Raw genomic sequence first — 13,932 nt, forward strand, 5'->3', positions numbered from 1 at the left:
GTTGGTATGTGGAAACCCACCCTGTAGGTTTACAAGCTTGAGACGGTATTTCTTTCTTGTGTTATTTCGAGTTTTCTAATGCTTATACAAAACTTGTCATACAAGTGATCTCTACAGGGGGGGTCTTTGCATGCATTCCACAAGGGCATGAATGGAAGTCCAAATGTAGTGTTACAACCCTTTCACCACCATGGTGTAGCCCATAGTGTCAGTGGGCCCGTTTATAGGGAATAGGGGGTGCACAGGTAGAGAAGTATTACACCTCTTGCTGAATGATAATTTTTGTAGCAGTGGGAATATCCAAGGAGTAAAATAAGGCGATAGAGACTGTACTTTTCACAAAATTAAGCATTTCAGGCTCATTTATTCTCCAACCTAGCTGAAAAGATCGGACTGCAACAAATGGTTTACTTGTGAACAAAATGAGTTAATTACATTACATGCATATGAATTATGTCTTTATTACACCGTAACACTGCTACGTTCATGTAGAGGAGACAAAATAATGGTACTGAAAATACACATGCCATGGGAAAAATTATGACAATTCACCTGAAAGGTTTTGCATCTCAATGACCTTCGACTTTTTTTCTGATCTGTAAACCAAAACATGGGCATACAACTGTTGTCATTGATTCAATATTGGTCAACGTTGCCAATATTATTGAGATTAGAATAGCACAGATGTTGCCCACAAGCGTTTGTTGTTCGTCGGATTTTTCGCCCTTTCTAACATCAATCATAATATACTGATTTCAAGCACCTTGAGCAAAATAGATGATATATTCTTTTAATTTACACAAACAATAAGATCTGTTTCTTGGGATTACTCAATAGTACAGTCATGTGATTAGATTTGCATCTTTACATTCAACAGTGGTAAAACTGATTTTGTTTATGAAGAACTTATAATACAAAAGACAAAAACAAGCAGCAAAATACTGTGGGTAATGGGAGCATGGGAGTAAGCAGTTCCACCAACAATATTGTCTGTTACAAAAAAAAAGACTCCAGTCAGCAGCCAATCAGCATCTGTCTTTCAGACAAAAAAGGAGACTACATTCTACAGGGCTGGACATAAACAAGCTGCCGTCAATGCAGTTGCCACCCTTTTTTTTTTTGCAAAACTTGCACCACTCATCTATCTGACAGGAAAATAATTATGAATTTGAGATCATCATGTACACGATAAGATATACCAGAGAATATTTAATTTATTGTGTTTCATTGGTATTCATTGAAAAAAAGTGTTGGTGTTTGTGGCTGGTTATGTTCTACCCTAAATTTCTCTCCAAGACGTCTTAATGTGAGCTTAATGTACAGAATCTCAGGGGAAGTCTTTCTGCAGAATGTGTAAGTATAGGATAAAGCCGAGTACGAGGGCTCTTCTGGTATATAAAGTCCAACCCAACGATAAAATGTCGAGGCCGCAGGCCGAGACATTTTATCGTAGGGTTGGACTTTATATACCAGAAGAGCCCGAGTGTATGAGGGTTTTATCCGACTTAAAAACTATCGCCCCTAACTGATATATTTTCGTTTTCAATGTATTTACGTCAACCGTCCCCTTTGTCAATGTAACCTGTTTAGGATATGAATTAAAACTTTTATTGTGAAATAGCCTTCCAATGTAATGGAACATCCTATAAATGCCCTAGGGCACATTATATAAATGCCCTAGGGCACAGCAGATTTTGTGTTGCAGCTGGTTTCCGCTGTATTACCAAATTTGAATATTAAAACGTACCAGATGTCTACAGAATATGACATGTTCACTTTTGATTGGACAGTACTTTACTACGGCGCTGTCATTGGTTTCTGGAATTTGGTGACCAGGGCTTTACGTGTAAATAAAACACCCTGAATTGAGCACTCTGATTGGTCAATCAACAGTGGATAGTTTTTAAGGCATAGTTTTAACATTCCAAGATTAGCCAGCCGTTCACTTTACATTTTTTCTTGTTTGAGAGTAGACAATCGTTTTTACTTTGGTCATCACATGAACCATTTTCTTAAGTTAAAATGTACTTAAAAGTAATTTTTTTTTTTGAAAGAGGAGCACTGTGACTCACATATGTATTTTAGAACACAGATCTGAACTGTCATTTTACATTAGCGCCAGGGAGGGCTCATGTTGAAGCACATACCGGACGCAATATCTGCAATTTGTTATCACTTCTATTAAAAGTTGAACTGTCTCGTCCACATTTTTAGGGCTCTGGAACTTTCCACTTAACCCTTTCACCCCCAGTTCCCTGTATACAGGTCCAACTTTACCATAGAAAACAATGGATTTGGGACAAACCATGGTGGTGAAAGGGTTTAACACAAAACCTGTGGCTTGTCTGTTACTCTGTAAATATATCTTTAAGTTTTGTGTTCAAATGTGGCAGTCCCATTTCAATTTGATGAAAGTAAACAACATAATTTGTTAAATGATTAATGTAAATGAATAAGAATAATTAAGCAACGGATATTTAAACATCTATAATGCTGTCAGGTAGAATGCCTAAGCAGCTCAAAGTCTAGTATATAATAAACTTATACATGACAATAAAGTATCTTTTATTATGCTACTGTGGGTTGTCTGTCACATTTTGAAGTTTTCAAAGTGCAGTTCTTAGCAAGTGAAATCCATGCATGCTACCACACAAAACCCTGCATTTGTTCAGATACAGAATTTATATAATTATATCATTTCCTACTTGGGTGAGAGTTAAGCGTGCGCTTCCTTTGAAATATCAGGGTTTATTTTAACCCTTTGCACCCTGACCCCCTGGTACTCTATGACGTCATCGGACATTTCTGTCCGAGCCGGGTTCAAAGGGTTTTTTTTAAACTTGAGACGCTAAAGGAGAACTTGAACAAGTTCAGAACCTTGACAACTTCATTCTTGTATTCTGAACTACTCCACAAACTAGTGAATAAAAACGCATTGAAAAGATGCCGGCTTGATATCGAGTTTTCTGTTTTTGATTTTGACCTCAAACTGAGATCTTGTCAAGTCTCAAGCTTTTCCTTATCACTCCATATAAATCATAGACTTCGTACTGTTTAGCAAAGAAAGGGAGGAGACACGTTCAGACTGAGGTGAGAGATTTTACATGTATTCTACTTCCTGTCCACTTGTTAGCCCGTTAGCATCATGACAAAGAAACTTACAGTTTGATTGACAGGTCTAGCTCAAGCAAAGAGGTACATGCAGTCTTGGTAGAATGTAGTCAAAGATATACTGTTCTTTCCATATGTTCAGAAATCAGTTTTTGGAAGTCCAGGGTTTGGAAACCACCTGAGTACACACATCAGTTGGGGAAGTCCGTAGGTCCTTGTGGTATGAGGGATGTGAAAAAGGATGACACAAAATTCCAGGCCGTTTCCATGACACCGGGCTGCGGTTCCTGGTCAGCGTTTTCCGCTTGTTCGGCATTTGCAGCGTCCGTGTTAGAGCCGGAGTCCTGTTCCTGTTGCGGGGTTTCTGACGTTGGAGCGGCAGCATCTGGCGAGTCGGATGGCGGCTGAGCTGGTTGTTCCTCCTGTGGTGTTGGCGACGGTGAAGGTGGTGGCGTTGGCTCGGCAGGTTCCTGGGGTTGGGCTGCTGGCGCTGGCGCCGGTTCCGGTGCTTGTGCGGGCTGGTCGTTCCTCCGCACCTGTCTCCTGCGCACTCTGAACCAACCACCTTGATAACTGCAAAACAGGAAAGTCATTATCAATGATGAGCCCCTAGTGGTGACTGAAAGATGACTAGCTTGAAGTCGATATGATTCATGCCACAGGTCATGTGAAAGGCCAGATGCACTGTCAACATTTAAAGGAACCCTTCTGTGAAGTGACTTCCGGCAGCTATCTTTGAATGTTTTAAAGTAGGGACTCAATCCCAGGGATTGAGTTTGTTCTAGTCTGTAAGAGCATTATTAAGGTGTCATAGCCTTTTGTTTTCGAGGTCTGTGTTTTCCACTGACATTGTAAACTGGTAAGTAAATTTCCTGGCAAGACAATCTGACACCTGAACCATGCCTTTAACACTTTGAGAGCCGTAATTTGTCTGACCAAAATTTTAGTGCAGCAACATTTTACAGATTTTATGAATTATTCGGTAATTTTCTAATCATTTTGGACGAAAAGGACATTACATTTCATTGGCTACAAGCTTCTATCAAAATTTTGGCAAAAATTGGAAAAAAATTGACTATGGTATGTTTTATACAGGTGACAAAAATTGACTTTGGCGATCAAAGGGTTAAGATGAGTGCACATGATGTAAAACACAGCTGGTAAGTCATTAATTTTCATACAGGCAAATAAATCATAAAATACACAATGTCTGAAAGTGGAAAAGGCAGAGTAAATAGTATATATGATGGATTGTGTCGTACTCATTTACTATTGTAGTATTATCCAGGTATTCATGGAAGTCCATGGCACTGGTATGTCTGATAGAAAATCGGGGGAAATCGATGAGTAACAGCCTCTGGTCATAATATGCCCTGGAAAACCTGGATTGTCTCTAATCTTTTTCTATAGTGGATTATTATCTTTCACAACTGTAGTTTGGCCTTTGGTTTTCACGGAGAAAAGGCGGCTTTGCTCAAAACTGAGTAAAAGAAAATGTCTGTGTCAAAAACACATTGAATTTTGGAGTACGTGTACAAAGGTCGGTACTTACAGATACATCAACGCAACAAACCCCATGACCAATAGGAAGCGATCGATGGATGAGTAGAAATAGACAATGCTCAACAGTAAGCCAAATCTGCAAAACAAATAGACATAGTCCAACCAGTCCCTATTCATCTCCTCCTCATCATCATCCATTGGTGGACCCCCAACACCTGCGTTCATTCTCACGTTCTGATTGGCCGGCTGGTTGTTGGCTCTGTTTTCGTTGGCGGCTTGTGGTTGTGGTTGTGGCGCGGCAACATTCTGGTTTGTCGGAGATTCGCCGGCCGTATTTTCTTGAGTCTGCCCGGTTCCACTTTGAGACATGCTGAGGGCGACAAACAAAACAGCATATCAGTGTTCTGGTACATGGATCTGTACATGAAACCTGACAGCAGTACATGTAATACAATGACTTTTAATATCTTTGCCGTACTGAAATGGTTTATGACATTCAAAGTGCCTAGTTAAAAGAACAAGACTCACATGATGACAGTCGATGATCTACTCCACAAGGGGGTGAGTGATTGAGCTGAGACAGCACAATTTTCTGTTGAAAAACATTTTCAGCCTTGTCCAGAAGTCAAATGTTTAGTATCATGCAGAGGTAAAATAAAACTTGACTGTCATCTTATCAAATGAACTTTCCACATACACCCATGCCTTGCCTTAAATTTAGACGTTTAGACATTAACTAAGGGAAGCTTACTGTTGGGAAAAAGGTTCAACAGGACATGTACATCATGCCATGTACAAAGGTACATGTAACTGGGAGAAAGAGAGAAATTATTTTACTTGCAATCAAGCTAGACACACATCACAGTAGTTTGGTAAAACCTATGTGCGGATTTGCTGTGCAATGTGAAATGGCATGTTCAGCCATCCACGACCCTCAGTGATGGAAATGTACTGTACCTTTCATGGCAAAACGTGCAATTTCCATTGTTAACCCTTTGGGCGCCAAAGTCAATTTTTGTTGCCTCTATAAAATATATCTCAGTCAATTTTTGTCAAATTTTTGCCAAAATTTCAATAAAAAAACTGTGGCCAATGATATGTTGTGTCCATTTGGTCCAAAGATCAAAAAAGTTACAAAAAAGTTCATAAAAATTGGTAAAATGTTGCACTTAAGTTTTGGTGGGAAAAAATACAGCACTCAAAGGGTTATTACTATAACAGATTTTACAGATGCTTTCCTAACAATCCTGACAGGCAATATCAGTACAAACTGACCTTGCAAAATTTATATCGAATACACATTTAAAAATACCGGTATACTTTCCATAAAAATAGCTGTCACTAGAAAAATTATTCATATAAGTATCAGCCTAACAACGCCAGCACATGTTGTGTTTCGTTGAGAGTTCTGTTTTTATAAAAATATCTAGATGCATACTCACTATTGCATATACTGGGCCATATGTTGCGCGTACATTTGCTGCATCAGCATGGCCTGCTGTTGCTGGTATTGCATCATGTAGTTTGGCATCCCAGTTGGCTGCTGCTGCTGTTGCTGTAGCAGTCGATACTGCATCATCATATTATAACTAGACAGGAGAAAAAAAATTTCAATGTTCAAAACAAATTTAAACTCACCAATATTTTATAAATACATCAAGCTATTTGTACTGAGTATTTCAATGACTGTGAGTTCCAAAGAGCATACAGGTTTTTGTACTTCGTCATGCTGAATGTGACAATTTTGCCAGGTTTTATCATGGTTATTAATGACCTCTTTCCATAATTTCATGGAAAGTTCCCAAATCACAAAGGAATATACTCACTACATGTAAAAATATCTGTCATAACACATGGGCATGAAGAGTGACATTGTCAACGAAACATTGAATTTTGAAATGCGACAATAAAACACCAGGCTGTCTAATTCACAAGTTACTTTCCTGAAAATATTGTACAGGGAAAAAAGGCATTCAGAGTTTAGGATGATGTGTAAGTTGATGATTGGTCAGCCAATATCACTTGACGGACGACAATCGTGTGTATCAGCTTATCAGTCTTTTTACCTGAAACACATCTGCCATATTGAATTCATATTTATTTCACATTAACACCGGATAATAGCGTAGCACGAGTTTAGAATCATGACATTTTTGTAGTTTATAAACCAATATTCAGCCTTCATTCACTTTGCCATGTTCCACATAAGGGAACTGGCTGAAAATATTTGGACTTTTGTTTGTTTGGAAAGTATTAAGGTTCGCCACAGGCGAGATTAGAAACCTGAGTGTCTGTCAAAGACCACACAAAAACACAATTGTAAAGCCTGAAGCACCTCAAATAATTCTGAACAGAGTCAGAGAATCCTTTTTTTTTAACCGCAGGCAAGTCGCCTCTTATGGTTCAAGGTGGTGGCCTCAGTTAATTCTGTACAGTACAGTAAATGGCGGTCATTTCTAAATGATACTAAGACGGCAGCTGGATTACACTGACAGAATTTCCCCCCAAAATGTCAAAAATATATAATTGGTATATTATAGCTTTTTTTTGTCAAAATGATACATGTACATAAATAGTAGGCAACTGTAGTAATTTTCACAACATTTATATGAAAAATTTATCGCCGATTATTCAGCAATTATTTAATACCTACAAGTACGTTTTAAGGGGTATGTTGCTACCATAACATTGAGCACACAGCAGATTGTGCCAGTGCAAATTTTGAATCAGATACACATGGGTCTATAGCAGAACAAAGGGCATACCAAGTCAAAATCATATCCTATTAATATTCCGTATCTATTGACAAACAAAATCTACAAGGACACAATCTATTGTATCCGACATACATGTACCTTTATACCTAGCAGTCATTTAGGTTGCATTAAAGACACACTTTATGGAACACTCTACCAGTAAATTTCTGTTACATCTCATAAATATGCATGCTGAAGGCGTAAATGAATCGTAATGGCTTAGATACGCATGCTATAATTTATGCTACTACATCAGCATCATCAGAACAAATATAGGTTTATTAAACTTCCATGCTGAAGACCTTGTATTTCAGTAAAACAGTCCAAAAGACTGTACTTAAAAGACTTTGAGTGCAAAAACCTAGGGAAGTGGATCTAATAATGTAAATGTATTTATTCAAGTTAACAGGGGTGTATTTATAGAAACAGGACAACAAAGCTACATCCATAAATCAACATCCGCAGGTAAATCTACTGAATACTAACACTGTGACAGTATCTTGGCACCTGATCTGACGCTGTGACAGTAAATAAATAGTAACAAGAATGATGAACACACAAGCTTTTAATCCAGAAATGGCCAAAGACAGGTCTTGGCATGGTTATTCTATGAGATTGGTTGCTCATCACAGCCTGATAATTTCAGTGTCGGATTACCTTCCGTATTCCGCATCTTTTGAAGTTTTCAATAATCTCTGATAACTTTTGAAGGGATTTGCACCGAGTGAGCGAGTCGGATAATACAGAAAATGGAATGTACATGTAATTTGCCATTCTCATTGTAAGGAGTGCAGCCCGGAACTATTGAAATGGGGGGTTTCCAATAATGATTATTCTGAAAGCACGCTGGGCCACATAATTACAACTTTCATGGGAAAGTACATATACTACGATAAACCCTGAACACAGGATAGCATGCTAGGGGCAAAGATGTTACAGAAATTTAGCACTGCTCACGTAACATTGTCTGGCTGTTGGTCATAACGTGACCCCTGACACAATACCTGTATTATGCTGATGTCTCTCTTAAAATACATGCATATTTTTTTATTGATTTTATTTGATTAATATCATATGATTTATTGTTTTTTCAATTTAGATGATTCAACAATAAATTGTGCACCACACATGTATTTGTTATGGTCTCACAGTAATATTTGGTGTAAATTAATGTGAGTGTCAAAAACAAACAAACATAAAAAATAGAGACATTTCTAAACCATCAATTATTAAACACATTCTACTTCTGACAAATAAAAATAAAACACACTGGTTACTCACAGGTATGGATTAAATGGCTGTTGTGGGAAGGACTGCTGTGGTTGTTGTTGCGTTGTATTACTCTGTGCGTTTCCGACATTCCTGTGCCTAAGCTGGGTGTCGCTTTCACTGGTCGGCACGTTTGACATGCTGTGACTCGAAAAACTACTACTGCTGCTGCTGCTGCTACCACTGCCGCTGCTACTGCTATCTGTGACCAAGGTGTTGCTGCCGTTCACGCTTGGGGAACACACCAGGTGGACCGTGTGGGCCATGTTTTCTTCATACTGTTATAGAGAAATGAAAGGGAAAAATGTACAGTTATTGCATGATAGACATTGTGTGAACATACATGTAAATAATAAAGCAGAATTGCATGAAATACAATCTCTAGTCTTAACCTTTCCCTGAACATCAAGAAAAGGCATTTTCTATGAAAGAAGAAACTTTGATAAAATTTTACCAACATCACATTTAGAGAAACTGTCCTATTGACAATACATATATGTCTCCCGAAAAGCTGTCAACCTTACTGGTTTCACTGCAACACCATTGCACTGCAAATGTTTGGTTTCGTCGGTAGCCAGGATGTCTTAGGCTACATCTGGGCAAGGGACCGTCTCAGATTGTCGCAGAAGTTCAAGAAACGAAATTTCTTCGTTTAGATCAAAACCCCCTCCCCCCTCCCCCTAAACGAAACTTCAAAAGTGCGAAATGTTCATGTCTGCCTGAGAGTACAATGTTGCATTTTGCTATAGCTACTATAGACGTATTCCCCTTGCCACATTACAATTAAAGTAATCGATCAGATTTGAGTGCTATCAGGGCATACCGCATAACAGTTCATTTTATTTTACTTTCCCTTTTTGCATCTCTTGTGCTGTTCTTTGTCTTTGCGAAAACACGCAATTTGTACTTGGTAAGGGCGGTAAATAAGCAAGAAACTTTGACAAGGGGGCCCAGGCATGTTCAATCATATTGAAACGACTATGACCAGGTGCATAACAAGTGAGAATAAAGACATCTAGTGGTTAGAGCAGACGCTTATAAATAGCACATTTTTAAAAAGATTATACTTTTTGTCTATGTATATAATTTGATGAATGAAATGTTTAGAGTACAATGTTCCTATCGGTAGATGGGTTTGGGCACAAACGAGATGGAAACAGTTACAAATTTGTTGGCACGAGTGTGCAGTTTTTCTTTAATTTAAAATAAACACACGAAAACTTGTGATCACAAAATAAAAGTGCGAAAGTGAAGTTCACTAATTGAATGGAGGTCAAACCCCCTCCCCCCCTAAACGAATAAATTTCGCTTTTTGAACTTCTGCGACAATCTGAGACGGTCCCTAAGCATTGCAACTTGTGGCGTTGCATATGTCATGATAGTAAACAATACTACTAGTAACTACTACACCATAAGCATATATCTAAAACTAGCACGCCATGAATGTGGTAAAGTACCTTCAGCTCTGGTACCTGGTTGGGAAGTATACGCATGGAGCAAAGAAGCATAAGAAACCCAATATGGTAACTCTGTGACAGTATACAGTACACACTGCATGATGACTCTAAACTAAATGATAGCCTAAGATGGCCCTTTACATGATACAGCACACCAACCAGTCCATAGTACCATACATATCTCAAGGAACTGTACATATGCATGCAGATATACTTTGATATTTGTACCCTAGTTAGTTTTGAAGATGTACTGACGGTGACGTCAGGTGCTCACACCTTTTCAAAGGTAAACTGCGCTGTGCAACTCTTGAATATTTTTGCCTGAGCTTCCACCATATTATTACCATAGAATACCACTACAAGATTCAACATTCTACCACTGTATTTAGTTATCAAAAATATACTTGTTCCTGAAAGCCCTTGAAAAAATGTTGGCAACATCTGCGTCGTAGTCAGAGAATGGCGGCCATTTTGTTTGTTTATTTTGTTTACGTTCAAGTTGCAGTGCATTTTGGGAACACTCCAAAACTGATGATGATTACATGTATAGCGCGTATCTCGAAATTTACGTCAATGTACCCAGTTTCAGCACCTGGATAGTCAAAACTGTGAACAAGTCTACCTTACAGGAGTAAGTGTTTAATTTCAAATTTGACAAACATTAAAGTCCATGTTCAAAATTAACTGGAAACAATGAGGATGATGTGACATTACACATAAAATACAAATGTTGGGCTCTGATAGTATACCCTCACATCAGACCTGAGACTATAATGAACAAGATTTTGCAGCCCTGGACTGTGATGTGGCAGGGGATGTTAGAGAAAGGGATTCCATGTTTTATATTGTGGTGCATTATCTGTGATGTTTGTATTTATCAGTGTTTCATCAAGGATGGCATCAACAGGGCGGCTCCCTGTAGCAGAAAATTTAGGGGGATTTCGCCAGTTCATGTCTTCTACTTGTATTTCTAAGGTGTGACTGGCACCATTTCATGGGGGGATGGTCCCCCTTGACAAATTACGTGGGGTTGGGGGTGCCAACATGTCAACAGAGGGGGAATCCCCCGTCCCCCTCTCTTGATGAAACACTGATTTATTAGTCATGGAAGTACCCATGACTACGTATCAACCATGCTAGCTGACAGTGACACCAGTGAAGATCTATGGACATGAACATTTGGACACTAAGTAAAAGGGTTTCTGAATAATGTGCCCATACATAGTGGTTATCATTGATAGTGAAATGCTGCATGCTGTGTGTGTCCACTGATGTTCATTCCTGCAGGGTAGTTGTCTTACCTGACGCAAAATATCCTTCAAAGTCAGGTGATCGTGCAAAAGTTTACCAGAATAAATAATCTTCTGATCTTTCTCTGCCTGCAATGAAACAAGACACACAAGTATTGTTACTTCTGTAAGAATATGAAATGTGGTACATGCGAGGGAAATATTTGACCTTGAACCATCAAGTGCTGTGGGCCCTTCATGTCTTTGCTGGACTTTGAACAGTATCTGCTTTTTGTTGGCCCTTTGAAAGTTACACTAATTTCGTAGTCAGAAGGTATTTTCTTTGAACATGATCTCATTGGGCTGCTCAACGATCATATACGGACATGCATCACGGCATGGCAAACGTTCAGCTTGAAGCCCCCAGGTTGTTGTTTTTTGTTAATAGAGCATGCGTATTACAGGAAACCCCAAGTTCTACAGAAAAGACTGCCCAGCTCATTTCAGATACTGATTCCTACCGTGCGCATTTTTACGCAAATAAAAACTCAGTTGCGTAAAATCGTACGCAAGTTTTGAAATTGTAACGGAAACGCTGCCCAGGCCCATTCGTGTTCAGGCAGTGTTCAAATCGGGTTCTGTTACTGGTTGCTATTGGTTTTCATGAGTGGAAGTATTTTGACTCTCTTTAGTAGATAATAAAGTTCAGAAAAAATAATATTGTGAATTTCAAGTTCAATGGAGCAAATAGTGGGATTTTTGTCATCATAATTGTTAACAGCCGATACCTGGCGGAATAATGTTGAACATAAGAGTATGTGAACTGACAACTCAAAATCATCTTTATAAGATAGCGTGATAGGTTAGTGTGAGTATTTTCCTTCAAAATTCCGAAAAACTATCCTTTCCATGCCATTTCTTCCTAAGGACATGGCCTTTGAAGGTGGTCAGTTTTCAGTATAGTATCATCAGATATGCCGAAAAAATTATTCGCTCTTGAAAATTATGCCAACAAAGGAATGCAAACAAACTTCTTGTGTTTTTCCATTTTCTTTTCTTTCCATTTTAGCACGATACTCTTGGTCTAAATAGTGTAAGTCGACAAGGGACGACAAGTAGTCTACCAAATTTTCACAGGTGAAAGTCGTACAGATGGTCTCCAAACTGTGTCTCAGATTTTTCCAAATACATTTAAAGATTTTAATTTTCGTAGTTTAAATAAACTAAGTAATGAACAAAACATGATTCAAAACCATGACTGGTGATTGTCAAAAAACCTTAAGTCGTCTTCAAAAATTTTAAGACACAGTTATGCTGACAGTATATTAAACTTTTAGATTGCTTTGTTCAAATAACAATCGGCTATGTGAGGTGATGGTTATAATTTTCATGGTGAAATATCCCAAATTCGGCCTTTTCAGATCCCAAAAAAAACCAAAATGTAATGGTACAGCATTTAAATTCATAGAAAGAGCTCTCTGGTGATATGCAAGTTTTACGTATATAACATAGTTTGGGCGAGAAGTTGTCGTTTGAATGTATGTCGTCACAAACCTATCACGCCATCTTAAACAATTGTTATATTACGGACCACTACATTTTTAATTTGGACCACCAAAATATTTGTTAGGTGGTCCACATGGACCACCACATTTGAAATTTAATTTCGAGCCCTGGGTGTCCAGATCTCCAAGCATATCCAAAAGGATATCTGTGGTCAGGGAAGCCCTACAGCTACAGTATCTCGTGGAGACAGGGAGGTTGTGATCTATATGCATCAGTAACGTGATGAAGAAGGAGTAGCAGATGGGCACTGGCACACGTCCACTGGTTACTTATTTCGGATTTGATGCATAAAACCGAAAATAAAGATTTAGAAGTTTTACACACCCCACTTCCCTGTTTCGACGTGTTACTAATGAGCTGGTCGGTCTCAGAACTACAACCATTTCGGATTTTACTTACCGGTTTATTTGGATACACTTCAGATAAATGATTTTTGAGTTTTCTAACGGTCCAGCCGGCCACACATTCTATCGTCTGGTCATCAATTTTCTGGTTGGGGGCTTTAACCACTAATGTTATGGTTTGGAAAGGGTCCATATTGCATGAAGTTCGCGGAAGCCGGAAATACTCCTAGACTCTAGCGGCGAACAAAAACAATCGTGTAGATTCCCGCGACGGACAGAATATCACCCGATTCCGATTGTAACTGGAGTGCTTATTGTATAAATAGCGTTAATCTGGGATTTAACTCAGAAAATTTGCTAAATAGGATGTCCTTTGTCGATCTTCTTTAGTATACGTAAGCGTACTCCAAATCTCGGAAATAGCCTCCCGCAGCCGCATACGTAACGAACGCGAGAACTGCTTCCGGTTCTAGAAGACGTTACAGTGTGATGGAACTTGTGCCTGTACAGCAAGTTAAAAGAGTGCTGGGGAAACAAAAACTCCGGAGTTTGAGAATTCTGGAGTTACACCACTTTCCCTCGCCAGAAGGAACGAGTTTTAAGCCGAAAGATACACGTTGCAGTCGCTGTTGTGGACCGCCGTCACCGGTTGTGATGTCAGGGCAGCTGCAGCGCTGATGATCGTGCAGCATCACGT

At 38.9% G+C, this 13,932-nt stretch overlaps 1 protein-coding gene across 1 annotated transcript; it reads right to left on the reverse strand.

Annotated features, from left to right (window-relative positions):
* Positions 1-2,457: 2,457 nt before the first annotated feature.
* Positions 2,458-13,932, reverse strand: LOC139147521 (homocysteine-responsive endoplasmic reticulum-resident ubiquitin-like domain member 2 protein). Its single transcript, XM_070718639.1, has 7 exons — positions 13,291-13,932; positions 11,398-11,475; positions 8,652-8,917; positions 6,057-6,203; positions 4,664-4,984; positions 2,841-3,684; positions 2,458-2,759 (listed from the first exon to the last, which is right to left on the reverse strand). The coding sequence occupies exons 1-6, from the start codon at positions 13,426-13,428 to the stop codon at positions 3,303-3,305; spliced, it is 1,332 nt and encodes a 443-aa protein (XP_070574740.1). The 5' UTR covers positions 13,429-13,932; the 3' UTR covers positions 2,458-2,759; positions 2,841-3,302.

The sequence above is a fragment of the Ptychodera flava genome, chromosome 13, assembly GCF_041260155.1.
Source record: "Ptychodera flava strain L36383 chromosome 13, AS_Pfla_20210202, whole genome shotgun sequence".
NCBI lineage: Eukaryota > Metazoa > Hemichordata > Enteropneusta > Ptychoderidae > Ptychodera > Ptychodera flava.